Consider the following 19446-nt stretch of genomic DNA (forward strand, 5'->3'; position numbering starts at 1 on the left):
TTTTTGCAAATTTTAATGATGGTACCCCTTATCAAAAATGCGAAAATTTGATAAAATTTGTATTTTTGTGAATCATAAAAATAGTGACTGGGATAGTTAGTTATGCTTATTAGAAGCACAAAACAGTCTTCATTTTAGATGTGCCACCTTTTTTGACCAAGTTATGGCGAAAACGCGTTTGAAAACATGTGACTTAATTGGCCATAATAATGACTAAACACGAATTCGGGATAATAAATAAAACAAATGCAAACTTAAATTCAATTACTTTTAATGTGCAATATTAATGTCTTTCACGAGTGGCCAATAATGGTTAATAAACAATTCGTTCAATTGAAAAACATTGTTAACAGCCAATTATTGAAAATGTTGTTTAGCTCATAGTATTGTAAAAAAACAGAAATAACACAAAAATTCACTTGGAATGGGGCACGTGGTGTTCTCTCAATCTAAAAGTTACGCCAGCTATTTATCATCCTTGAAATGGCAGCATAGAAAGTGACCCTCCAACGAATTTAGACCACCGGCAATGTTGCCTGACCACAATGGATCAACTTTTGCGGCTTGGCCAGCAAATTTGCGGTGAAAACATTAACATATACATGGAACGACAATTGGTCCTCCCTTTCTGGTCGCCCTGCCCTCTGTGCCGGAAAGTCATTTTCTTGTCAAATATTTTGCCACTTCAAAGGACGACAACTGTCAACAGCAACAACAACAACAGCAACAACATCGGTCGGCGGCATACAGTCACTTAAAAAAGTATTTGCACTCGTTTATATGAAAGGCAAACAAGAGCTGGTAGCAAGATGAAGTAAGCGCCGTTTCAGCTGCGCTAAAAATAATTGCTCCACAAAGTTGGCTCACAGCTGGATGGCCACACGATGTCCCGCTGCCACGCCCCTTTCCCCTCACGGCGACCACTTGGCACAACGCCCACTTTCCATTTGCCTACCGCCAATGCCGGAAACGAAAACGATGGCGACGACAAAAGGGGCCAGGCGACATTGCAATTTAGACTTGGATAAACACTGGGCAAAATTCCATTCTCTTAGATTATTTTAAATATTGTTTCACAATTTATGCTAATATTTAATAGAAAGTCTATTCTAATTATTGTGCTGTTAATTTAGGAATTGGGCAACTGACTTTGAACAATACTCAATCAGATACTTTTGTTTTTCAACAGTTCCTGCTATGCCTTTTCTTTCAGTGCACGCCTTAAGCAACAGGCAGCAGGCCAGGAGGGACTCCTTGGACTCGGACTTGGTCTTAGTCGTGGTCTTGGTTTTTTGCCCGGCCAAAAAGAGAGAGAGGAAGCACTTTGCAGCGCTTGAGTGAGTCGCCTCCAAAGGGAAATGTTAAAGGGATTCCACTGGACGCTGGTTGTCTTTGTTGTCGTCCCGATCCATCTTCGTCCATCCACTGGCCCACCCAGCCGAATCCAGCCCAATCCCGGCCAGCCACCCGGTCTTTCTTGCGTTTTAATGATGATTGAGAGCGGCGGTGCTGGGAAGAGGGAAGTCAGATTTGGCCGCAGCTCGGAAAACCTTGTTGCATGCTTAGTCAATGCAAAAGCTGATTTGGTGGCGCCACAGTGGGGTGGTTGGGCGCCAACTTGGGGCGCGGCTGGTGGGATTACTGCGACAGTTGCGCATCGCTGGCCACCGCGAGGCAAAAGCAAAAAGCTTTGTGCAAATAAAGCTGTCGGCATGTAGATTAGACTGAAACATTCTAGTTTCCTCGTTGCTTTTGCCCTGTTCCCTGTTTTCTTCTCTTCGACCAAATAATTGATATGGAAGGAAAGTGTCGGAGGTGCAGAGGTGATTGTTTCCTCTGCCATTCGCTTTTCCGATTAAAAATAGAAAAAATGGCATAAAAACGAAGGGAAAATGTGCGCGATAATAGTAAGGATGGTGCTCTAGTGAAATGGAAAGTGGATCAAAGTGCATAAATGTTTTTTAGCTTGGCCAACAGAATTATTTTGTAAAAATATATTACTCTAAATTCAATATCTATAAGAATAGCATGGAAAACTGGCAGTGAGTGGTCCTTGAAAATGGCAAACGTACTGTCCTAGTTCGGAAAAAAAACTCGTTTAAATAGCTCCGCCCGCTCAATGGGAATTTTTCCATTTAACCATTTCATTTGGCCCCTTTTTGAGATGCTTAGCCTTGTCCTGGAATCTTCAGTTAACCCACCTTTGGCCAGCCCACATTTTGCCGCATTTTGCTAGGCAGCTGGCCGCCATTAAGTGCATAATTCAATTTGTAAAGCCGCCGACTTTGAGTGCCCCTAAAAGTATGCAAAGCAGCCGCAGACGGACAAACAGAAAAATCCGCAAACTCCTTTCTCAGTAAAAAGCCGCCTGCAAAGATCAACGGGCACAAAGAGGGTGTATATACATATATATATATATATATATATATAAGTAAGTATAAGTATAAGTATAAGTATATAAGTATGTATATATGTGTATGTAAGAGGTTCTGTTGTAATGAAAATAAAGTAGCAGCTTTAACGCATTTTTATGGCTCTTATTCCGTTGTCAACCGTATGCAACAAACAACAACAGCAGAATGCGCGATAAATGCGAATGTGTTGGGGCTGCCAAGGAAATGGAACGAGGATATTAGGTGGGGGATTGGACAATAAGGACGACCCCGACGCACCTGCTCTATGCAAATGAGGAAGGTGAAAATGGAGAGGGGCATGGGGATGAAATCGTAAAATCTGTCAATTCGCAGACGCATTGTCTTTAATTTCCAGGAGCGAGCAATCAAGCTGGCATCTTTCCTCCTTTTTTTTTTGGGAGCGCATTGCGGGTACAGTGGGGCCTCTAATTACCAAACTTGCATTTAACAAAATTAATTTGGTATTAATACGCAACTAGATATACAAAAACATGATTGCAATCAATCAGAAAAATCCATAATTCATTCATCATTTTGACCATTCAGTCGAAATGTACATTTCGTACATGGCCATTAGAGTGCCACATATCGATCCTTGTGGTCCTCACACTTTAAGCTTCCTTGTTGCCTCACTTTTCTGGAGGGAAAAATCAGCGACGTGCTGGTGGAAAGTCCGTCCCTGGCTAGTTGGCGTTTTCCTCGGCCGCTTTGTTTGCTCGCGTCTGCCGGCAAATTTATGCGGTCCAGGCTAATCCTCGTGGGGATTTGGGCTTAAAACGGTTTATTGTTGCCCCACGTAGGCGCAGACAGTGGGCGTGGTCGGCGACGAGTCGGGAGTTGGGGGCGTGGCGCACACACGGCTGTCGACTGCAGATTTCCCAGTTGCCTTGTAAATTTATCGCATTAAAAAAGTGTGAATTTTCAACAACGCTGTTGTTGGGCGACGGCCCACTCTCCTTTGTCCTCTTTGTCTTTGCTGCCACAACCTGCTCCATCTTCGCCTTTTTAATTTCTTTCTTTCTGGCCCTCTTGAGCTGCCTTTGATACGCCCAGCCAACCAGCCACCCAACCACCCACTTCACCTTACAGACGCCGCCACTTGACACTGTCATTATGTAAATTAAATTGTGGCGAATTATTGTTTTTATTTTTATTTTCGGTTTGGGCCATATTCGTTTGTTTTTTGTTTTCCTGTTTGCCTACCCACCACACCCCGCTCCCCCACCGCATTTTGGCTGTAATTTATGTATATGTTTATTTATTTCCCCACCACTTTCATCTGCCGCCTGTCGCAGCTTTTGTTGTTCAAGTGTATAATTCATAATTTGCGGTTCTCTTCCTGTTGCCGCCTCTCAAATCGCTGACAAAGCAATAAAAGTTTTCCCAGCAAGTTAACAAATCACCAGGGAGGCTGTTCCAGGGGGCGTGGCAGTTGCCAAGGGGGCGGGTAAAAGGAGTCGACTTAATCTGGGTAACTATATTTACGACGGCATCATACAAATTAGCTGCTTAATAGCCTTATTTAACTTGAAGTCTGGGATATAAATAATAAAAGAATACCTTGTTTTACAGGCTAAGTAAAAGTTAGTTTCCAATTTAAGCATCTGGTCATCCCAAAGCCTCTTCAACTCATTCAGTTCTTAAATTGACCATAACTCCTTGCTGGCCATTCGTCATTTTGCCATGTTTACCGATTTACTTATGGATTTCGAGTTAGTGCCAGTGCAAACTGATATATGATAAGCCACAATCGATTCGTTTCAATGAGCAAACTCCTTTCGACTTCGACTTCCTTTTCGTCCTTGGTCCTGACCACCCATCAAACGCCCCATCTGTTAATTAAAGCAGGATATACTCGTGCAAACATACACAGAAATGAGAAAATTTAAATTGTCGGCTTGGGCTAAGTTTACTGCTAAATCCCATTCAAGAAGGTTTCAACGCCACCTAATTAAATGTTTGTATCGAAAATCAGTTCCTCTTGGTAATAGAAAAAGAAACCCAAATGAAACCTAAAATCCAAACAAAATTTAAGGATATTTAAAACAGAGAAAAAAAACCAAAGCACGAAATGAAAAATCGTAAAATAATAAAATGCGGATTTGATTTAATTTTGCTTTTGGACGGCGGCGAATAACACAAACAACAAAAGCGAATCGTATCACAATAAACGGCTTTTGATGGGCCAAAAGCACACTTGGCTGGAGAGTGGGAACATCAAAAAAAAGGACCTCTCAGGAGGTTCTTGAAGAAATAAAAACGCTTCTGTCCGAATTCGGCACGTGATTGATGTGCTCTTATTGTGGCATCCATAATGGGCGAGCAAAAGATGTTGGACAGATTTTTCAGCTACCTCTTAGAAGGTAACAGCATAGGGTATATCTGGCCATGGAAAAAACACGATACATATAAAAAGTGAATGGCTATCAACAAGTCAAATCCTTAGTTATGGCCCACAAAAAAGCGCAAAGAAGGCAATTCACAAGCCACAAAGAAATTGGCTGGAAACTAGTAAGAGATGGCGTCAAGTAAAATATGGAATTTATAAAATAAGGAGGACATTTGAGAGGCAGAAGAGTAAGGACTCTGCCTTTGTACCGCTTTGTTTGCTTTGTCTGCTCGTGTTTGCCTTGGCCACGCCACAAATACGATATCAAGGACACTTAAGGACATGTAGGCAGGCACTTGGATCAAACGCATATACCACCAACAAAACACAAGCTGGCCAACCTGGCCAAGCAAATCATAAAAAATCAAAGGAGGCAAACAAATGGCACAAAAAAAACGCCAAGCAATAACGAAAGAAGTCGAAAGAATTAACAACGCGTCAAATCAGGGCCAGCTTAGAACAGTTTAATGGGAAAATTCCCCCATACTTTCTGGTTTTTTATGATGGACTTTTATTGCCAGCGTTTATGTTTGCCATCCTTTTCCACCGCCTTGCCATGTTTTCCTTCGGGACATGAAATTATTTTGCATGTCGCGCGTCATAAAAACTGAACGGCTAGCAAATTTGGGATAAACCCACCCAAGCCGCCCAGGTCGTAATGTCCAGGCTGAATCACATGGGATGAGCTATAAGTTTTCCCATAAACGACAAGCCAGAGCCATCTGTACGCGAAATTGGGAGACTTGCCAGCTAAGTTTTGTTATATCGATTGATATTTAAAATTAAGCGATGCAAAATACAATTCTATTGAATATTCTTGAGTGTTCTGTACAATATCATATATTAGGAAAATTCATATATTTAATTGGTTTCATTTACTTACTAAAAAATATACTATCTAAAATATGTCTAAAAATTCCGTACAACGGTGCGTATACTTACTCCTGATCATGGTTGTGTTTGTAGGCATCGCGGTAGCGCGTGCGCAGATTGCGTCGCAAATCTCCACTCTCGTTGACATGATGATTGTGCGAGAGTGCAGCTGGCAGAAGCAGGGCCATTTCTGAAAGAAAATAACGCGGAGAATGCTGTGTTATTTTTGGGCAAATCTTCAGCTATTCGCGGGAAATCAATTTCAATGCTCGGAATCCCAAGAGCTCAAGGTTGTGGCTGTTTCGTAACGCACGCATACCTGCCATAATTCAATCGCTGCTCACTCCCGCCGAAAAACACATAGTATATATATACACTTGTATGTAAGCCGGAAGTATGCGTGCCGGAGCGCCTGGGAGTATGCTACGTTTTCCGTGTCCCCCATTTTGTTGTTTGCCCTGTCGTTTGCTCTTTTTCTTTTCTCGCTTGTTGTTTATTTTTTTTTTTTGTTTTTGCTTCCTCCAGCGCGGAATCAAAACATGCCATTAACAGGCGACCAAATAAAAAAGCCACGCAAACAGCATGAGCTGGATCCGCGCTGCTGCTCCTCCTCCTACTCCTCCTCCTCCTCCTCCTCCTCCTGGTTGCGCCCCTTCAACCGACCGCAGATTGCATAGAAATGCGAACCGCACTGCCATTCCAACCAGCCCCAACCGCCCCGAGTCCCTTTCTGTCACGGAGCCAGCGACAACAGCAGCACCAACACCTTGGATGACCCGACGTGCCGCGGGTGCAGAACGATGCCACATGCCACACACACTCGAAGAAATAAGTGGCACAGAAAGTAGTCAAGAAGTAAATTCTGCCAATTGCATATTTCAAATAAATAATATAGTAGATTCCAGATCATAAGCAAACTTTAAAGTTATTCGTTTTAAAATCATATAAATATAAATATAAATATCCCTTTTCTCGCAGTGCACTGCGCTCCTTTGATTCGCTACTGTGTTTACCCGATATAATTTACGTGTGCGATTTGTTTACTGTTTGCGCAGTGAATCCGTAGCACTCAAAGGATCCTCCGCCGCACCGAGGAAGGGGTGCTCCTGGGCGATGTCCCAGCGAAACCATTGCCATGTCAGTCGGAGACGGATGCCAGCAAGGATTGCGGGGAAGCCGTGCTCATTTTAGACGTTTGTAATGAATGTTACCAATCCTGAAATTCCTATTCCACATTATTGCATTGACTGCTGCACAAGTGCAGAGAAATCGCCCACTGCACTATCCTATTAGCTACCAAAGATCAGGAGCTGTGAAAGGGGCAAGTTCAGTGGTGGTTGAGCGGAAAGGATTATGAGTGGAACAGGATCGCAGAATAGCTCCTGGAACAAACGGCATGCCAAGGATGATCCATAAGATTGAACAGTAGCATTATGGCCCACTGGTGTACAAGATGCTAGATGGAGACAAAATTGCCTTGGACTAGGTTTCGATTGCAGATGGAATTTTGGTACAAACACAGCGAGTTCCTCTGTGCAAATTGTGCGAGTTGCAGGACGAGGGAGGGTGTCTGTTATTTCAGGGCTGGTCCATATGCGTTGCATAATTTTAGGCGCCGCAGCAACTTATGCAAATTTAACGAGCCAAGTGCTAAACGCTAAGGGGTGTGGGGGTGGATGGTAACGGGAATGGGAATTTGCATAATCAAATGCCATATTGTTGCCCCTCATCCCGCTTCCGACGCCCATCCCTTTCAAGGTCCTTCCGCTTTGCCTTCGCCTTGGGCATATTCACTTCAAGGAGAACTTTGCCATGCAAAAAATGAAAAAGTTATCCATTTGAAGCGAGTGTCTCCAAGCCGAACAGCAGGTGCAGATCAGAAATCTTACTTTCAGTCCATTAGAGATGCATAATTGGATTAAAATATGTTGTAACCGGGTATTAGCATTTTATGAACAATGCAAAGTAGATAGTCTTGAGTGCAGATACCAAATAGAGTATTCCAATCTGCGTAAAGGGTACTCCACATTCCGCGGCTGATTGGCTACTGCCCAAAATTGTGCCGCTGGCACTTCATCGTTCATCCCGGACGATTACCAACTTGGTGGCCAAGAAGCAGCCGAGTTGACATTCACACTCGCACACACACCAACGCCAGTTAATTGGAATTTAGCACATGGAAACTGTGGATGTGAGTGCTGAGCAATTATTTTTATAACGTTAATGAGCACGGCGCATTTTTGTGGTCCTTGAGCTTTTGGGGGGCCAGCAAGGCCACAGTGAGAGCCAAAAGTACGCGCACGTGTGGCAAATGTCGCACGATAAAAGAGGGACAAAATTGAAGTAGAATTCAAGCCAAAACTCCCGAAAATAGTGTGCAACTTGAGCTCGAGAGCTTGTGAATTATGTAGATGGCAATTAGCGCATCATTTTTTTTCGGTTTTTCTACAGGCATTCTGATCATACATCTTTTATGGTTTTCAGGAAGTTCTTGTGAGTCCCATTGCTTTACCTTCACCTGTTTGTCCTTCAGGCCACGCCCTGTTTACCTTTATTATTGCCCTTAAATACACACACACACACACACAGCTTGTTTGTTAGCAATTAAGTTGGAATTAGACAATTTTTAATGGGAAACCCCAGGACGCACAGCTCTGACTTCCCTGTGAACCCGCGGCAAATTGAATTTGTCTTGAGTTGAGCTATACATACTCATATACAAGTTAGGGGTTTATGAAAATCTCAGTTACTTGCAAAAGTTACTTACTTTTTGCATTATTAAATAAAGTGGGTAATAACAAACGCACAGAGAGACTTTACCAATCGGTTGGTTCATTTTTCTAACACAACTAAAAAGCACAGATGCGCAGTTCTTTGATTTTTGCCGCAACATTTGGCTTAAGCGACGCTTTTAATGCCCTGTAATTAGTGGGGGAAACACAAGACGATTTTCCAACTGTGTCTGTGTGTGTGTGTGTATGCATATATGTATGTGTGTACATATATATCCGTATCCGCATCCGTATCTGTTTCTCTTTCGCTAGTCCTGCGGCGATTGTCTGTTGGCTATTTGCAGCACAAACACAACCGCACTTCCGCCCACACGAAGGCGGGGGCGTGGCTGGCGGGGGCCGGGGGAAGTGCTAAAAACAATAAACAGCTTAAGCGCATTATGAGCGTTAAGCACACGCGTCGTTGTATGTGTATGCATATATATATATATATATATATATATATACATACTTGCGAGGATATGCCCACAGCCGGACAGACACACTCACACACATGCACACACACTCACACTAAGGAAGCGGAGCAAACGCCTTAATTAACATTTCCTTCCAGAAACCCTGAGCACCGCAAATGTATGTGTTGCCAGGAAATACGTAATTGCGGACCAATTATGAAACAGGTTGGAATGTGATATTTATCTTGTCGTCTACGATTTTGTGTTTCAGCCAAAACTTAGCTTGTTTGTGGGGGACATTAGCTTGAATATATCTGCATTTTTATGACCCTTTTTAAAACATATAATAGTTTAGATTAGATATTTTCCAAACAAGGCGGGCATTCATTTTGCCTCTCTTTGCAACAAACAAATCAACATAATTATACACATTTACGTTTTATATTTGTCATTCCATTTGAAACGAGATACTATGTTGTGAACAACTAATAGCAGCATTCAATTGCGACTAAAAACTTTCGATTGCACGCGAAGTTTTTATCAAACTCTTTAATTAATTCAAAATAAGCATGAGCCCACTTTCTGATTATAAATTTAATTAAATATGTGATTATATGAAAGCGGTTTTAGATTAAAAACAACATTGAATTTAACGAACAGCTAAATTTCCGTGATTCGATGGCCGCATTTTTTTTGTGGCAGTTTTTCATCCCATTCCCCATTTAATTTGTCGATTTAAGGTGATGTTAATATATTTTGGGCAAGTCATTAAGGGTTTGATTTTATTTCGCATATATATAGTTTCGGCAAAACATTATAAGTGCATAAATTATAGGGGACATTGCGCTAATCACATCCCTTTAGAATTTTGGATTTGTAAATATTTTTAATTGATTGCAGTCCATAATAACCTTACATAATTAAATGCGCTGCTATTGGGTGGGTAAAATTCTAAATTAGTTATTAAAAAATAATATAAAATGCAGTTTGAATGTAAAATATTAATATAATATATTAATATATAATATAATATAGGTAATAATACCTGTATGTCCTCATACAGGTACATGCAACAATTAATTGTGTTAGAAATGCCACTCAGCTTATAATTTCATGTTTCCAGCTTGGCACGTTCGCCACATTCAATTTCCTCCCATTTAATGGCTTTCAGCTATTCGAATGGCCAACTTTAAAGTGCCCAAGTACCGGTTTTCCACATATTATATTGTTTAACAACAATGTTGTTCCTTGCTCCAATTAATAATGCCCTTTTTTTGCTCCGCTTTCTTGCTCCAATCAGACGCATTCATCTATGCAGTTGGCAGCTCCATTCTTCTCGTTCTGCACGCGGTTAAATAATATTTTAATGGCAGCAATCAAAGTTTTAATTAAACGCTTAAAGAGTTGTGCGGTGCACACATGTGCCAACAGGAAAAAAAAAACGGAGAACAAAAATAACAAAAATTTCAAACCAGAAGGCAAAACTAAATCCAAACCAGAGTTGGGTGGCCAAGTGGGTGGCCAAGTGGGTGGCCAAGTGGGTGGGCACGTCCAAGGCTAATGGAGCGCAGGCGACCCAAAACATAAACAAAAACTTTCGCAGCGATATTTTAATAGTTTTCTCCAACCCACTCCCCCTTTGTCTGTGTTTTTAAGCCGGCGGTGACACTTAGCCAAATATAATATGGCTTTTATGTCAGCCACTTGCAGAAAATTGCTTTGGATTGAGGGGGGTGAAGCTGGTGGGGTTGGCTATATGACATTTTTTCCACTGCCAGTTTTCCCACAACCCAACTTTCTACGCCCTTTCTCCTGCAGAGAAAGCAGCTTCTGCTTCTGCTTCTTCTGCTTTCTTTCACGTACTCCGGCTTTCTTGTTTGGAGTTTGGCAGATCCGTTTTTGCCTTGGCTTTTGGATGAGCGGAAGGCAGTGCACTGAGCGAAATAATCAGGTAGCCTTCAAATAATGCTGTCAAATAATATAAGAACATCTAGCTGCTCTAGTTCTAACTGGGATCTTTCGGTTATTTAATTCCTAATATTGAATAGCTTTAAACTTGATCTAAGTTATGCTAGCTAGTCGATACATTTTTGTGCAATCTCAGTAAGAAATTATATGTGTGCTGCTAATTAAAAACAATTAGTTTCCCTACGCAATGTGCCGCTTCTTGCTTAAATAATTATAAGGTTCCCTATGCAGTGGATTACTGTGGTTAAATATGTAGCAAATTGCATAGTCGACACAGAACTGATATGCATTGTGCTTCCCGCCTGTGTGCATGCAAAAGGCAATTTGAAAGGGTTTCAACTTTCTGCAATCGCCCCCCTCAAATCTACCCAACCACCCACCATCGCAAAAAACAATGAATGGCGGGAGTGCATCAGAGGTCCTTGATGCCGCTGTCAGTCTACTTAGTCTGGTTTAGGTGCAGAAGCTTTTTGCCCCAAATCTTCGTTTGCCCTTGCAATGCGGCGTCCTCACAAAAGGTATCCTGTATCCCGAATATCCTGGGAGGTGGGGGGTCAAGGGTTGTGCGATGATCAAATCAGCGTGTTTATGACGTCCAAAGTTTGAAGGATAAACGGAGAGGCAAGCCTGGCAACGTGGCTTATCGTTTTGGACAAACTGTTGCCTTGATAAATTGAAACTCAAAATGAAAATTAATTATATGCTAACAGAAAATATTAAGCAGAAACCGAAGCAGTTCTTGCGTTCGTATAATATATATTAGTCGTTTTAATTCCTGAATATTCACTTTGTTGCTGGCCGACAAAGGATTTCCACTCACCTCGCAGTATCTTCTTGTCGTGGTGTCCATGGCATCGGTATCCCTGGCAACTTCTTTTTTGCTGCAACGTGGGGCAGTGCTTGCCACCATTTTGAGCCGCCTGCAGGATCTGCCTGTTCCGCGTCATCATGCCCGTGCCGCAACTCCGGTCGCATTCACTCCAGGCGCCCCAGTCGCCCACCTGGCAGTCCAGCACTGAAATGGAAACAAAGGACATTTGTGAATTGAGTTAGCATATATGCATCCTAATAACTCAAATACATGAAGAACCAGCTCTATTTCAAAGGTTATGGCATCCAAATATCCTTGAAGTATGTAAGCCTAAGCCTACAATAGACAAGGATGCTGGCAAATTGCATTTGACATGCCCGGCCACGCTCAAGTTTTTTAATTAAAAATGCAGCAGCAGGGAAAATTAATTAAAATCCATACGCCTTGATTGCGCTTTTTCGCATCTCGCTTCGCGCTGCCCAAAGCTTTGGCTTTGTGCCTTCTGCATTTGCCCCTCGGCTAGCTGGCATTATTGTTAATCAAACACCCGAGTCTCATGCCCATGCCCATGCCCATTTCCATTCCCAATCCGCTGACCCTTGAGCCCCAACCCACTGACCCACTGAGACGCCAGCAAGGCGCTAATGAAGCCACAAAAAGCTTTCCGCAAACGAATTGAAGTTTAGCTGTTGCATTGGGCGAAAAAATCGTTATGGTAAATAATTCAAGTCATTTCGTAATACTCTTCCTGCACACTCAGCCATCGAATGTTAGTTGATTATATATAAATTGATTCATGACTGGAATGCAAACATATAACCATTTATTTACATTCCAAGGGAAGAAATTTGTGGAGAAATTAGTCCATGTATTTACCACTTAATATTTAATGAGAATATGCAATGTAAGCTTCGTTTATTTTGCCATGAATTACAAGACAACAATACCATATTTGCTTAGCCAAATAAGGCGTTTGCTATTTCAATTTGAGCCATAATTTCAGCTTTTACTGTGGCTTTTAATGCGAGTTCTCTTTTAATTGAATGCTGGTTGCAAAATTGTTTATTCATCGCCTGTCACCGAATTATCCTTGCTGGCAATTAATCTTCCCGATAGCCAGGCTGCCCATTTTCTAGGGGGGTCATTTTGTGCAGTGCACAAAGGCAATTTATATTTTCATTTTCATTTTCACATCGACTCCCGGCTGTCGTTGGCACCCCATGCCATTCGGTTTTTATTGTGGCCGCGCGAAATTAGGAAAAAGAAACTCGGGCGGAAAGGACGAAGGCGCCATTCGCGAACAAAGCGCCAGGATAATAGAACTAAGTGCAGAAGGAGCTGCCGCTGCTGGCTGGCTGGCTGACTGGCTGGCTGGGGGTGGAATAAAACTAAAGTAGTTAAAATTATGATTGCATTGGCTCCAGCAACGGCTCCTTAGCACTTCCACTTCCACCTCCCGAGAATTTCCCACCGGTTTCTCCCGATCCACGATGGCTGCGCGTTTAGCATATTGTGGAGGAGCCCATGAATGCGAATGCGGAAAGTTTCGCCAAGGAAAACGGAGCTTGGACCAAATAGACAGTGCAGCCAGATCCGCGCTTACACTGGAAATGTTCTTTTAGTGTTTGCTGGATAATAAATAGGCTTTAATAGGGGCATGTTTAATTAAAACATGTTTTCTTCTTCTCTAAGGGTAAGAACATAGATTTTTTGCTTACATTTGTTGTGTTTGCAAAAGGTTCGTTTAAATTAAAAGCTTTGCCTTCTGTTGGTCTGAACTTCTGACAAATATTTGCAATATGGCTAAATTAATTTTGAGCATGCAGCTTGCACATATCGAAAGTAAATATATTACTTCAACTTTATTACCGTTTCAACTAAAATTTAGTGTGTCATTTGATGTTTAATGAGCTTAAATATTAGTCGTATGGTTCAATCAGAGTCAATCATGCGGACTGTTTTCCGGTCCCGCCAAAGAGCATTTGCTCGATGCCAGTGCAGCACTGATTCAACGGCACTGTGCAGCTTGTTGTGGCAATAAATGGCATTATGCTGCTTAGCAATCATGCCACTTGATTGTTGTGGTGCGGCGACAAGGAGCTGAAAATTAGATGGCCACCAGCTGGAGAATGAGAAGGAGGAGGAGGAGGACCAGCCGGAGGAGCTGTTGCAGCAGCAGGTCCATTGCTTTCAGCCGTCGGGTTGCAGCCAGTTTAGTTCAGCGCGTAATGCCTTCGTCCTGTTTGTCCTGTTCGTCCTGCCACTTGGCACTTGGCTGGCATTTGGCTGCCCAGGCTGGCAAATTTGCCTGCCACGCTGACCGGACTGAAAATGGTAATGAATATGGCCATGACAGTGGAAACGGAAATGGAAATGGGACTCAGAGTGCGAATGATGATGGCAGCTACGTTGCCTGGTGGTTGATGGTCTTAATAGTGACACACTTTGATTTAATTCACCGTCAGCTGTAATTTAAGCCAACACTTTTGCTGGCAGATCATAAAATTAAATTTAGAGATCTTAAAAATGTGAGTTCCTAGTTGTTTGAAAACCTAATTGAATTTTGAACTAGTACTTCGGTGAGACAATGTTAGTAACATATTGTATGCTGGGCTAATCGTTATTTCCTTTTGAAGATCTAAGCATCTTGCTAAAGCAAAGTGCCGAATTTAAACGAGAATTCAGAATTCTACGGCAAGGACACAAATTTCCTCGAGTCGCAGCAGCTGCACCCAACTTGAGTACTTGTCACTGCGATGTCGCCGATGCCATTACTGCTGCATGCCTCTTGCTGACTGCTGATGTTGCTGCTGGTGCTGCTGGTGCTGCTACTGCATCTGATGTTGCTGCATGTTGCCGTGCTGCAGGCGTTGCTGCTGCTGGGGCTGTATTTCCTTGGGGCTCATATGTACAACATAACTCACTGTCGACGGTGGGCGGGTGATGGGACTGCTAGATGCGGCTGGGAATGGGACTCCAACTGACCGGCAACTCCGGAGGGAACCAAACGCCACTCTCTCGGTGGCCAAAGGGCAAACAACGAACGGTTAGCGACGCGACGCGTTGGCAACTGCAAAATGTTTGGACCACGAAATGCTGCTGCAAGCTGGCCAAAACAGCACAGCATCGGGCCATGGTTATTTGTGGTCAGCGAAGTAAAACAAATGGCGTCAAATGCGGCTGTTGTGGCTCACAGTGCACTCGAAAAAATGGCTTATCATTTTGACACCTATAATCAGGTACAAAAATAAATAAGAACACATAATGGCCATTCATGGAAAGCTAATTCCACTTCTTAATATTTGTAAGTATACTAAAGTCTAATTTAGCATATTCAAAGCTCTTGTAAATCTTATTATAAGCAGCTCCTTAGTTATATTTTGTTTATTTATGTGTGTTGATGCTGAAGCTCTTTGTTCCGGTTTTTTGGCCACGCCATTGTTCTATACTACATCTATAGATATATATATATATATATATATATATAGGAAAGTGTGTGTGTGTGGGCTTTGGGCCCGGTCAAGACTAGTCAAACAATTGTTTTTGACAAACTCAAGAGCCGCAGATAAGCAAAGAATGGACAGTGAAATGCGGCAACAGCTGGAACTCTGCCTTCAGCCCGACTCTAATTACGTAACAAAGGCACTCACTTCTGGCCCTTTACCCCTGTAATCGGCTTCCGCTGCATTATCGTTATTGCCCAGAATTCTGCATAAGTCGGGCCAATTCGCACGACATCGCCTGACAGCTAATCCCGTAGAACAAAGCAGCCGGCAGTAACAGTTACTGCCAAAAGTTTCGGCCCACAAAAGACAGAAACGCAGTTGCTCGGTATACTGGAAAAGTTTTCGCCTAACATATTTCAATAACCGATATTGCCATGTAAACGAAGTGGGAATAAGGATTGTAGTTTGCGATAGTGAACTGAATTTTAAGAATTCATGCGTATAAGAATTTAATTTTTATTTTTAATCTAAGATACAAATATGGCGTGACAAAGTTTGATCATATTTTATATGGAATTCAAAGAATAAATAACAAAATACATTTTAAATGTTTTAATCACAGGTGCAGGGAGTCCTTAAAAACCAACTTCCATGAATGTTTCGCAACTTGTAGGTACATTTGCCATCACTAATGCAGCCGCAAGAACATCGACTGTTGTCATAACAATAACCGAAACTTGCCCCAAACACTTTGGCTTTGCGAAGTTCATTGGCAGCAAGTTGAGGAGTTCCAGTAACTGTCCTTGTGGCAATTCTGCTGCCTCGTAACCCGCCCCTTCCCCATAGAATTTTGTGGCACGTGCCTGGTTGCCAAACTTCACTCGAACCAAAAGAACTTAACCAAAATATTTGGCAACGCCCAGGGGCCATTCTTCATCGGTCATCAAATTGTTTTTTAATTGTAGTGCAATAAATTCACGCAGCTAAATTCAATTACGAATTACAATTGCCATCCAGCGATTTGGCATTCAAGATTACAATTATACGCACTTCTGCACACATTTTCCCCAAAAACTCCCCGTCCACTGCCACGTCCGAAAAATATGGCAATTAATATATGTACGTACATATATGTATATACTTTATATGCGACTGAGTTGGGCAATTGCCAATATGCCGAAAATTGGCCTCGTGTGCCAGCCGTTTAGCCATTCACGCAACAAATGGTAATATATTTGAAGCTATATTGGTTTATTGGTGTATGGGTTTTGTGGAGTTGGCCGCCGTGGCAGTCGTATTTCATTTGCTCGTTTTCAGTGTGCAGTACGGTTTTTAACAATGTGGCAAATATTGGCGTGCCACCTCAATGAATTGCCACTTTGCCAACTAACCAATTGGCAGAGCCCCAAAATATGAAAAGTCCGACATTACAATGGCTTACAAAATAAAGCGAAATACATATACATTGTGCATTAATATAATAGGCTAATGACTTCTCAATTCCTTTAAAGAAGGTCAAATCCTTTTAAATTCAAGGAAATGTATTAGAGCTAAAACGGAAAAATAGCAAAAGCCAAATTTATTTTAGGTTTGTTCTTGTTCATATTTAATTAAATAAATAAAAAATATATATGTAGGTATTTATGTATTTTTTTAAATAAATGCAATTAGTCAACACACAGACAAATTCATTTATGTATATGTGTCCGTTTTAAAGGACCCACAATTTATTCGCTCAGTGAATAGAAAGAAAGACGATCCACCTGAACAATGGGCCAAATTCGGCAATGTGGCGTTGAGAAATATGAAATTAAATTTGCGGAAATTGCAGCTGCATTTTTCTAGCACTTAATATTTATGGCATAGCTGCACTTAATTAAATCCCTGACAAGCAACTAAAATAAAACTCTTTGATATGCTGCCAGCTCAGCCCCTTTAGCCTGCGCTGAACTTTGTTTTCTGGACACTCCATGTGCTAAAGTATATTACTTTGGCTTGGCTTCTGGCTTCCAGCACGACAAAGTTATAATAGCCCTTTGCAGCAGCCAGAATTTCAGGGGGGTGCGGGGTTCTGGGGGCTGTGGTGTGCTAAAAGCGACTCAAACACACAAAAAGCCAGCATGTAAGTGGGGTGGAAAACAGTTGCAAGCCGTCGACGACAACATGGCGGATACGTAACGGCTGTTCCAATTGCAAATGCGTGAGGATGGCAATGGGTTTCTTCTTTGTGGGGGGTTTTGGCTGGGAGTGTGCCAGCACTTAATGCAAATTACAATTTGCTAGCCACAGCAGCGGGAACCACGGAGGGCAGTCCACCTGGCAGTCCAATTATCTCGACACAACCTTCTCCCAATGAATTTGGCAAAAAAATAACCGAGCAAAGAATAAATAGAATTCAAACGAATTTTCAATGCTGCGGAAATAGGTTGCTAGAAAAAAACAAGTATTTTATTAATTAAAATGATCTGTTGTTCGCGTATAAGCTAATTAAATATAATACAAACATTATTCATTATTCTTTTTTATCATTTCCTTATTATTACCTTAGGTAATAATACTTTCAATACTTTGGCAGACTTTTTGGTTATAACTTAATTGAGTTATTTTTTAGTATTACCAATTCAAAAAACAAACTCAACAAGGTATGATATTCCATATTTGGGTTATTATTTCCAAATTTTTGATCAAAATACCAAATATTTTATTTAAAAAAAATCTGGGAAAATCTGGGAAAAAACTTAAATTTTAAATTGGCTTTTTTGGCTATAACTTGACTAAAAATGGTCACAGAGCAAAAAGGAGTACCATTTTGTATTCCTTACAACCAATACTAACAACCCCTTTCACTTTTAAACTGATTTTGTGAAATTATTTTTTTGCCAAATTTTCGAATTTTTTGTAAGGGGTACCATCATCAAAATTTGCGAAAAATTTCAAAATCCTAGAATTCCCAAACTTGAATGCAAATCGATTGGGATTTAAAAAACAAACTCAACGAGGTATGACATTCCATATTTGGGTTATTATTTCCAAAGTTTTGATCAAAATACCAAATATTTTATTTACAAAAAATCTGGGAAACTATTTTTAGCAAAAAACTTAAATTTTAAATTGGCTTTTTTGGCTATAACTTGACTAAAAATGGTCACAGAGCAAAAAGGAGTACCATTTTGTATTCCTTACAACCAATACTAACAACCCCTTTCACTTTTAAACTGATTTTGTAAAATTAATTTTTGGCCGAATTTTCGAATTTTTTGTAAGGGGTACCATCATCAAAATTTGCGAAAAATTTCAAAATCCTAGAATTCCCAAACTTGAATGCAAATCGATTGGGATTTAAAAAACAAACTCAACGAGGTATGACATTCCATATTTGGGTTATTATTTCCAAAGTTTTGATCAAAATACCAAATATTTTATTTACAAAAAATCTGGGAAACTATTTTTAGCAAAAAACTTAAATTTTAAATTGGCTTTTTTGGCTATAACTTGACTAAAAATGGTCACAGAGCAAAAAGGAGTACCATTTTGTATTCCTTACAACCAATACTAACAACCCCTTTCACTTTTAAACTGATTTTGTGAAATTATTTTTTTGCCAAATTTTCGAATTTTTTGTAAGGGGTACCATCATCAAAATTTGCGAAAAATTTCAAAATCCTAGAATTCCCAAACTTGAATGCAAATCGATTGGGATTTAAAAAACAAACTCAACGAGGTATGACATTCCATATTTGGGTTATTATTTCCAATGTTTTGAATAAAATACTAAATATTTATTTCTCAAAAAAATTAGGGAAATGATTTTTGGCAAAAACATAAATTTTTAAGTTGGGTTTTTTGAGTATAGCTTTGCCAAAAATAGCCACACACCTGAAAAAAGTACCGTTTTTTACTCCCAATTACCAAATTTAACCATCCCTATCACTTTTGGATACCGAATATTTGTTTACAAAAAATAAGGGAAATGATTTTTGGCAACAAATGAAATTTATTTACGAACTCAACGATTTATTACATTCTTTATTTGGACAGATATATATAAATTTCAAGATTACATTTAATCGTAAGAATATAAATCATAGTAGGATCTCATACTTTGGATCGATAGATATTTGCTTACATGGTCAGATAGTAAACAAAAACAGGAGGTGAAGCATTGGTGAAAATGGAATCGAAGGCTGCTGGGATGTAGGATGTGGGTTGGTCTGCTTCTGGCCAGATATCCAAGGCCGGTGGTCAGTGGTCGGAAGTAGGCAAATGCATTTGCACGATAATGAAACCTGAGCAAACATGTGCCAAACATCGATATTCGACGTTGGTGGTTCGACATTTGGTAGGTTGGGACGAGTGGA

General features: G+C 40.9%; 1 protein-coding gene across 1 annotated transcript in view; it reads right to left on the minus strand.

Annotated features, from left to right (window-relative positions):
• The window catches only part of LOC117148233, a 79641-nt gene that overhangs the window by 10034 nt on the left and 50161 nt on the right, over positions 1-19446 (minus strand). The window contains exons 3-4 of the mRNA XM_033315526.1: positions 11652-11846; positions 5746-5866 (exon numbers count right to left, since the gene is read on the minus strand). Coding sequence (XP_033171417.1) covers positions 5746-5866; positions 11652-11846 — 316 coding nt within the window. The remainder of the gene's footprint in view (positions 1-5745; positions 5867-11651; positions 11847-19446) is intronic.

The sequence above is a fragment of the Drosophila mauritiana genome, chromosome X, assembly GCF_004382145.1.
Source record: "Drosophila mauritiana strain mau12 chromosome X, ASM438214v1, whole genome shotgun sequence".
NCBI classification, from domain to species: Eukaryota; Metazoa; Arthropoda; class Insecta; order Diptera; family Drosophilidae; genus Drosophila; species Drosophila mauritiana.